General features: G+C 46.2%; 1 protein-coding gene across 2 annotated transcripts in view; it reads right to left on the bottom strand.

Moving 5' to 3' along the window:
• Window positions 1-2,887, bottom strand: part of LOC113812137 (T-box transcription factor TBX6) — a 4,114-nt gene extending 1,227 nt beyond the window's left edge. The window contains exons 1-3 of one of the 2 annotated variants that reach the window (XM_027363970.2): window positions 2,617-2,887; window positions 2,159-2,357; window positions 1-561 (exon numbers count right to left, since the gene is read on the bottom strand). The exon at window positions 1-561 is cut by the window's left edge and continues 5 nt beyond it. In XM_027363970.2, the coding sequence (XP_027219771.1) occupies window positions 1-561; window positions 2,159-2,357; window positions 2,617-2,755 (899 nt within the window). In that variant the 5' untranslated portion in view covers window positions 2,756-2,887. The remainder of the gene's footprint in view (window positions 562-2,158; window positions 2,358-2,616) is intronic. The other variant, XM_027363969.2, reaches the window with a different exon arrangement.
• Between the last annotated feature and the right edge of the window lie 6,400 nt (window positions 2,888-9,287).

Raw genomic sequence — 9,287 nt, forward strand, 5'->3', positions numbered from 1 at the left:
TCATTATCGCTGGTGGTCTTCTCTGGCGACGAAGTGAGCTCGCCGCTGGTCGGGGAGGCTCCGCCGGACCGCTTCTTGGAGCGGAGCTGGCCGTTCTCGCGGAAGCCTTTGGCGAAGGGGTTGTTGTCGATCTTGAGCTGGGTGATGCGCTCGTTCTGGTAGGCGGTGACGGCCATGAAGCAGGTCTGGGGGAAGGCGAAGGTGTTGAAGGCGGCCCAGTGGAGGGAGACGAGGTCGGGCGCCGCCACGATGTGAATCCTGGGCTGGTACTTGTGCATGGAGTTGAGGATGATGTGGCCCTGCTGGTCCAGGTTGTTGTTGGTGAGCTTGAGCTTCTGGAAGCTGATGGGGTGACGCATCCACTGAGCCCCCGAGGCAGGGGAATCGGGGTGGATGTAGAGGCGGCCCGGCATGTGCGGCTCGGCCTTGCCAGCCACGACCCACTCCTTGCCCTGGAACTTGTAGCGGGAGTCGTCAGCGGGGACGATGTCCATCAGCACGAAGTATTTTGTGTTGGGCTCGAGACCACTGGCGGACATCTTCACTGTGGGGAACATACGCCTGGAATAAAGAAGACGACACATAAGTATTTATAATAAAAGAAACAGCAATGCAATAATATGTGCGGATTAAAAAAATATATTACAATAAAAGATTGAAGCATTTTAAACCGTATAACATTTTGTAGTTCTAAAAATTGTCAAATAAAATATGAACATCCAGGCAAACCATGGCACTTCAACTCCACGAGAAAAATAACGAAAACATAATGAAACAACGCAAAAAAAAGAAGGAAAATCTCAAATCGCCTACGTTGGTATTGACAGAGTAAAGTGACAGCCAAACATTTAAAGCCCAAACACAGGAATACCCGTTTGTGAGACCCGCCAGAACCCCCCTGGACACCAACTACAAACATGGCCCCTTTTCCTCTCCTGTTACTGAACACACTATCCGATTTCCTGCCGCCACCTCTCATAGATGCCCGACCACTTTACCCTCATCCCTTCGCCCCGGGTATCACGCCCGCAGCGGCCTTGGGTATAATGCTATTTACAGGGCGGGCGCAGTGTGGGCTCAATGAGTATGATTTTGCCCGATACCCATCGCCGTTGACATTGGCTGGACGGCGTGCGAATTTGATGATGATAACCTTATTGCGAATTTATGATTATTATGTATTCGGGACAGGCAGTGCCGAGCGCTCTGTTTATACTGAAATTATGTGATATATTTCTATGAAGGACTGGGGCGATTTTCAATTAGAGAGAGAGAGAGAGAGAGAGAGAGAGAGAGAGAGAGAGAGAGAGAGAGAGAGAGAGAGAGAGAGAGAGAGAGAGAGAGAGAGAGAGAGAGAGAGAGAGAGAGAGAGAGAAAGAAGAGAGAGAGAATAAAGCAGCGGCAGCGGGTACAGGAGCGGGAGGCGGCGGCGGTGTCGGCGGAGACAGAGCGACGCCAACCGACAATTTCGGTCGCCGATCCTCCCGACCTCCGCACAGCCGCTTCTTTCGTCCTAATAACCTCCAGGATCTCGTTATCCGAACTCGATCATCTCAAAATCATCTTTCGCCTACTCTGCTATCTATTTTCCAAGTTACAAGAAACATGAATATTTCTTTAATTCTGCAAAATTGAAAAGCACGCGCTGGGTGCAAGAACGGCCCGAAAAGACAAATATCAGAGACAAAAGAATTAATTAACACGATCCCCAAATCAGTCATTAAGCCCAAGGTCGGCGAATCCCTTCAAGACCAGAGACCTGGTGCGACCTCATTACAGGCTCGGATTACAGGTCAGGATAAACCAACAATGTGATCGGATGAGCGTCATGGAGCCATTGTTTTGGCCCGCCGTGATATGCGCCGATGGTGAGGGACTCGGATTGTGTGTCAACAATTACTGTTTGAATGGACGGTCACTGTGTGTATGACTAGTGACAGGTTTGCATAGGTAACGATGAATGAGCACGGTTTTTTATGTGATTGTATTAATTATTTATAGGCGAATTTATGAGGGGGAAAAATGCATAACTTTCGGTAGTTGAAGTGCCGTGAGTTGTAGGATGACAGCGGAATAAAATTATCTTTATAGAATTGATCCTATGAACAACAGTAACAAAACAGAAAAAACGCAAGGGCTTCGAGGCCAGTGTACTTACCGTCCGAGCTTTGTGATGATCATCTCTGTGCCGAACTTATCGAACTGCGCCCAGAGATTTTCGTTCTCCAGACGGGCTTTGATGCGGGGGTCGGGCTTTCCTCCTGGCAGCCCTGGAGCGGGGAATCCGCACTGTCCGTGGGGCTTGAGGTAATCCCCTGGGAAGCCATGGGCCAAGTGTGTCTGGCTAGGGACACCGCCTGCAGGAACAAGGGGGAAGAACTTTAATACACGGCACTCAAGGGACAACAGACTCAAACGTTACAAGACAAAGCGTTATCTACGAGTGACGTATTCTGTTCATATTTACAACACTTTTTCTTGAGACACTGTAACTACTACATTACAATTATTTGCAAGAGGCATCTCTCTGACTGTATCATGCACGGATGAGGCAGGCTATCGCGTGGCGTCGATAACCCGTTCTCGGAAGGCGTGTGGCGCGTCTTGGGGACTTACCATGGAATCCTAGTCTGTATCTTTCGAGATGGTCTGTGAGGTTTGCTGGAAGTCCTCCTCCAAGGTATGGGTGGATGCCGAGGGTGCCTGGAGGGGCCATGCCACGGCTACGAAGGTACAGTAGTTCCTCCTCGTACATTATTATGGATCTTTAGCACTGCACTGGATGTCCTTTTATCACTGATCACACTGCACTCAAGTCAGACTCAGAGCTAACTGTTAGATGGGTCGACTGTACGTACAAAACACGGGTGCTTGTCGAGAACTACCTAACGCTTGCCCGTGCTGTGGGTTTTGTATCTTGGCTGGCCACGCCCCCGCGACGCTCAGCCACTCACGCGCGAGCGCCAAATAGGGGGAGGAGCCTGTCCGACCGTCGCGGAAGGGGGCGGAGCACCGTCCACGCGGGCAGGGGAGACCCGAGACCGCCCGCGACAATGTTTGTTTTTGACCCCCCATGGGAATTGTCCCTCACAGGTGTGGCCTATTAGTGAATGAGAAAATGCCAGGTTTTATGAAGGGCCGGCCATTAAGATGAAAGATGGCAGAAGATAAGAGCCTGGACACGGCTGCGAACACCCCTCTCGATGGTAATGTGGCTTGACCCCCACCTACCTCGTCAACCGCCCCGCAGGAACATCAAGTTATAGGTTTAAAAGATATGCATTTAAATCCAGAAGTTTAAAACCGATGCAAAATATTGCTCGATCAGCAAAGAAGAACAAGCCTCTGCTCATCACGTGACTTGCTTCCAAACAGGAATTAAAAATGAAATAATCTGCCTTAATTAGAGGAGCTATATAAGACGTTTAGGAATCTCGAACGTATTATACAGCGGAGCAATTAAGCTATTTAACTCTTAAGTATTCAAGAGATGTGGAAGAAGACTGAGAGGATGAGCTGTGTCTACTCTGTGTGCATTTGCTGAATATCTAATGTTCTTAGATCTTGCTTTCGAGAGAGAGAAAGGAAATATAGACATGAATAGATAGGAAGGATGAAAAGAGAAAGAGAGAGAGAGAGAGAGAGAGAGAGAGAGAGAGAGAGAGAGAGAGAGAGAGAGAGAGAGAGAGAGAGAGAGAGAGAGAGAGAGAGAGAGAGAGAGAGGGGAAACACGTTAAATTTTCTCATCTTGAGTAAAATGTTCTAATCGCTAAGATAATAATAATAAAAAAATAAAATAAAAATGCGTAGGGAACAACAACTGCTGAGAAATAAGGTAATAATAGACGGTGAACATAACCCCGATATCCTTTTTTTCTTTTTTTTTTTTTTTTTTTTTTTTTTTTTGGTAAAGTACAAGAACGCAGACTGTCACGGTTCCTCGTAGGTCTTCCTGACACGAGCGGAAATGAAGTACGTTGGGGCAGCAACCCCCCCACCTTCCCTTCCCTTCCTCTCCCCCCTTTCCTTCCTCCCCGTTAATAAAACCCCCCTCCCGCTGCATAGAAGTCCCTCTTCCCCTCTCCCCCATCTTGAACCCTTTCTGCCTCCCCCCTTCCCTTCCCTCTCTCGGTGGAACCCCTTCTCTTCTTCTCTCCTCCTCGCCTCCCCTCCCCGCCTTCCGCTTAGAACCCCCTTTCCCCTCCCCTCTCTCTCTATCCATATAACCCCTTTCCTCTCCTCTCCCTCTCTCTATAGAAATCCTTTCCTCTTCCTTCCATTCCCTCTCTCTATATAGAATCCCTCTCTCTCCCTCCCTCTTTCTCTCCGTAGAGCCGGTCTCCCCTCCCCTCCCCCTTCAGGGGACCCCCTCCCCCCCCTCCCCCTTCTTCTTCATAGAACCCCCTCTCTCTCCCTCATTCTAAAATCCCCTCTCTCTCCCTCTTTTTAGAACCTCCTCTCTCTCCCTCATTCTAGAACCCTTCTTCATCTCCCTTCCATCAACAACCGCGCTAACAAGGCTATCTATTATTTTGTTTGTGTCTGTATTTAGTAGAACCATTTCATTCATTCTCCCCCACGAGGCCGCCCTGTCATTGTGTGCCTGATCGCCTTTTGTGAGAGAGCTAAGTACCTTTTGTGTGTGGTCAACCTCACACCCCTCCCTCCCTCCCTCCCTCTATCTTTTCCCTTCCCCTTACCCCCCAGTCTTCCCTCCTCTACCTATATCTCTCACCTTCCCCCACACCCTTCCCTCCTCTCTCTATATTTCTCCCCTCCCCCCCTTCCCTCCTCTCCCTATATCTCTCCCCCTCCCCTATTCTCTCCAGCCCTCCTCCCCCCTCCACCCTTCCCTCCTCTCCCTATATCTCTCCCTCCCCTACTCTCTCCAGCCCTCCCCCCCCTCCCCCCTTCCCTCCTCTCCCTATATCTCTCCCCTTCCCCCTCCCCCTACTCTCTCCAGCCCCCCTCCTCCCCTCCACCCCCAGCCTTCCTCCCACCCCCACCCCCCTTCACCCCTACATCATTTCGACCATTGCCCTTCCCTCACTAATTGATGGGGCAGAAAGGGGGTTATGGGTCGGGCGCCTTCGATGTCTGTCCCTTTGCGGAATTTTATGAGCGATTGTGGATTCATTAATGACGTAGATTGTTATCAATTGTCGAGGATGATGGAGGGACTAGATGGGGGGGGAAGGGGGGTGGGGGTGAGGAGGAGAAAAGGAGATGGAGAGAGGAAAGAGGAAAGAGAGGAAGAGAAAAAGATAGATAGATAGAGAATAGTTAATGTTTCCTAACCATTTCGAACAAAACTAATCATTAAGTACAATAATTAACGATACATTGAGAACTGTAACAAAATACAATCTAAAAACAATTTTGAACAGACCTTAAAAAAAGTTACAAAATATTACACATCACGCCGCATGCTCTAACAAATCAGTGAATCTACAAGTAGCACAATTTTGCCTGGAGACGGTTGGCGCGACACTTAACGTACTTCATAGTGTCGGCAATCCCCCCCCCCTCCAACCCCCCTTTCTCCTCGAGATATCTCTCTCTATCGACTTGAGATAAAGCAATAATTGATCTCGACCGCCGTAACGGTTTCCTCATCAGCCTCATCTGATTTTTTCTTGTCTTGCATCTTGCTCCATTCTCTTATCAGCAATGATTTCTCAGATTTTCATCTCCCGCGAGGCATCCCATATACGTAGATAAATACACACACACATAAACATACATACAGTACATGCACACACACACACACACAATATATATATATATATATATATATATATATATATATATATATATATATATATATATATATATATATATATATATATATATATATATATATATATATATATATATATATATATATATATATATATATATATATTATATATATATATATATATATATATATATATATATATATATATATATATATATATATATAATCTGTGAGCGTATGGCTATACATCTTTTTCCTCTGTATTTCTACCGCGGATTTTTTCGAGTCTTCTATTCATCTAATTTTCACAATTCCAAGGAAGACAATAAAACGAATCACATCCCCTTCTTAAAATACTGAAGTAAAAAAAAAAAAAAAAAAAAAAAAAAAAAAAAAAAAAAAAAAAGACATTAAAAGAAAGAAAGAAAAAGACATTCCGTGAAGCTCCCCGTCATAAGTCCAGCGCCGAGGCCCGTTTGTCTCCCGAGTCAGGTACGGGCGGCGAAGGGTGCGGACGGAGCGCACTTTATGATCCTCTGTCATGTAATTATCTCCCTCCCCCACCCCTTCACGTCTCACATCCATGAGTCTGTTTGTTTTATCTCCCATGGGACATCCGGGACTCGGCAGAGAAAGGGGGGGAGGGGAGAAAATGAAGGGAGGAGGACCCCCTTTTGTGTGGTTTGCTTACTCCCTCTCTCCCTCCTCCCCTTCCTCCCTCCTTCTGCCGATGCACACACGGACACCTGGATCAGGGTATACATGCATACACACGTGCCGGCCATTATTCTTGTTCGAGAAAGACGTGCATACGAAGATGTAGAAGTTGTACAAGATGGTTTTAGAAAAATTCCTGATTCTTTCACGACAGGGAGAAATATCCGGAAATAAAATTCATACAAAAATGTAAATATTTGTAAAAGAAATGAACTATTTTGTATTCGATTTTTGGAAATGTTTCTTCCTTCTATATAGATTTTTGGTAAATGTTCAACGCTCTCTGTCTCTCCTGCCGTAGTGTTGTTGAACATAGCGAAGGCGATGCGAGTGCAGATTGTGGACAAAATGTTCACAGCTCTGAACACTCGGTATAATATATAATGTTATTTATCATCTTAAGTAAATGCTAATAGGTATTTAGCGTTGGTTATTTGGGCAGTTACATTTCCCCGGGTGAGAGGTTCCGCCTTGAACACCAATTTGAGGTTGAAGGAACGAATGTTGTGGAATACACAAGTGCTCGAGCAACCTTCAGGGGCGCCGTGAAGCTGACATTCCCCCCCGTCATTTCACACGCAGTTTAACCCGTCATTCGCTGACAGGTGGAGTTGTGAGGGAAGGAGGATGATAAATAATAATCTGCTAATGCTGTTCAAATTCGGGAATATTCTGTTACCCGAGACAGACGGCGAGGACTGCGCACCGAAGGCCGCTGTAGCTTAGTAAGACCGATTCACTATCGTCCCTATCGGCGTAATCTTTACCCGTCTCCCTCCAAAAATTCCCCGAGAAATTTTATCTCCGATTAATTTACAAGTACAAGACAACGTGAATGAATTTGAAAGTCGAAATAGATCGACCCTCTCCTTCGTGCGTTTGTTTCCGGTCTCGACAACAGTTAAAAGCTTCGCCTCTGTTGCCAAGAACCGTTCCTGGCGTCCTGTTTTCCGGCGGCTTCGCATCCTGGTCCGGATAATTAATGGCATGCAAATGATCGATATATGCAAATGACCTCGTGGCCATGATCCTCTCGGCGATATCTGAAGACCCGAAGTGAGCTTGATGAACTGTGACTTTTATTCAGCCAATGCATTATCTTTCTTTGTTTTGGCTGATGGGAATGGTGGCCGCCTTGTTACAGTGAAGTATAACGAAGCCGTTTACGAAAGAGTTATTGTATGAGAGCAAACATATTTTCAACTGTGAGGAGGTGAACGGATGGAGCTCGGAAGATGTAAAGAATATCTTCAGCACAACAAATATTTCTATTTTTTTATTATGCTATTTTTTATCAGTGAAGATGCCAATATTAAATAAATTTTAGTTCACAGTTCAGGCTATTCTTTATGATTGTTTTGAACGTGGAATTCTAAAATGCTAGAATCAATGTGCAAAGGCGCATCCAGGAAGTGACACAAATACCGTTTCTTACAAGGTCAAAAATATATCCCATGACCCCGTACCCTCATAGGAACCAACTGGTCAAAAACTAACATTCATTCATGCTTCATTTAATCACACGAAAAAAAAATCAACCATGTTAATCAATAAACCGGAAAAGAAGATCAATTAAGGCCCGTGCACGATGAATCAGGTTGATGCAGGTGGAGGCAGCGGCGACCTGACGGCACAGCGGGTCATCCAGACAGTGCTCCGCCCCGTCTGTCCGAACGCCCCGCCCCCCCAGCCAAGATGTCCAGCCGCTACGATAACCTGTATACAAGTTCAGACTGGAGAAAATAGGAGAATATAGGTAGAAGAGAGAATAAAGATGGTAAATGGGTTGTGGAATGTAAGAAAGGGGGAGGCGAGAGAGCAGTGAAGGAGGAGAGGCTGGGAGAGGAGGTGACACCCCTGGCTCGGGAGTCGAGACGCTGCCCCGCCCCGTCTGCCGAGACCGAGGGACGAGTAGCAAGCTGGCGGAGAGGAACACCTAAAGGATCTTAATAAAAAAAATGTATATTGATATGAGTTTTGTTTGTGTTTATGTTGGGGGAATCTCCATTCAGGTTTTGGAATCGAGTGTTACTATGTTGGTTTATTTAATTTTGGTTTTGGTTTCTTTATATTTTTACAGTTCTGGTTTGAAGGTTAGTCGGGTTTACTCGGATCCTTTTTTTCATAATCTTTAGTTGTTGTTTTTCTTGATTATCTTTGCAAAGGAAATCAAACTCATTTACCTCAACACAACGTATCTTCATTTCATCTCGCTCCTCGTAGAATTATCTAAGCCAAGCAACTGATTTAGTTCAATTAAAGATTTAGTTCAATTAAAAATCATAATAGGAAATCTCAGACGCACGCACAACCCCTCCTCGCAGGCCCTCACGACATAATTCAAACGACCTATTCCAAAATCAACATCTAGACCCACACACCCTACAGCTTCGGACTCCCATCACCCTACGAGTCCAAAACACGCCAGATAGAACGACGAAACCAAAGAACATCAAAGGACAAAGGCATCACAGACCCGAAGCCGATCGGTAACTAATGGCGGACAGCTGGCGAAACAGCACTAACTAATACCCGGGCGATCGAGGGTTGAGCGAGAAGAGGGCTCGGGCAGGTGTGAGCCCATGTGGGTAATGGCCCTATGGCGTCCGGGCATACAGATGATGCAAGGTTGAAATCACCGCGAAGTAATAACATGCAGAGGGCAGAGAGAGAGAGGAAATAGCGTTGCGACATAGAAATGGCCTGTCATAAATCGTAGTTCAGGACTCGAGCAGGTAATAGACCCGAGCGTGTACGTGGTATTTGGTAAGGGGAGGGAACTGCTCTGTGCTAATGGATTCTATAGTTCTACCGTCATTACGTTGCGATT

The sequence above is a fragment of the Penaeus vannamei genome, chromosome 22, assembly GCF_042767895.1.
Source record: "Penaeus vannamei isolate JL-2024 chromosome 22, ASM4276789v1, whole genome shotgun sequence".
Lineage (NCBI taxonomy): Eukaryota > Metazoa > Arthropoda > Malacostraca > Decapoda > Penaeidae > Penaeus > Penaeus vannamei.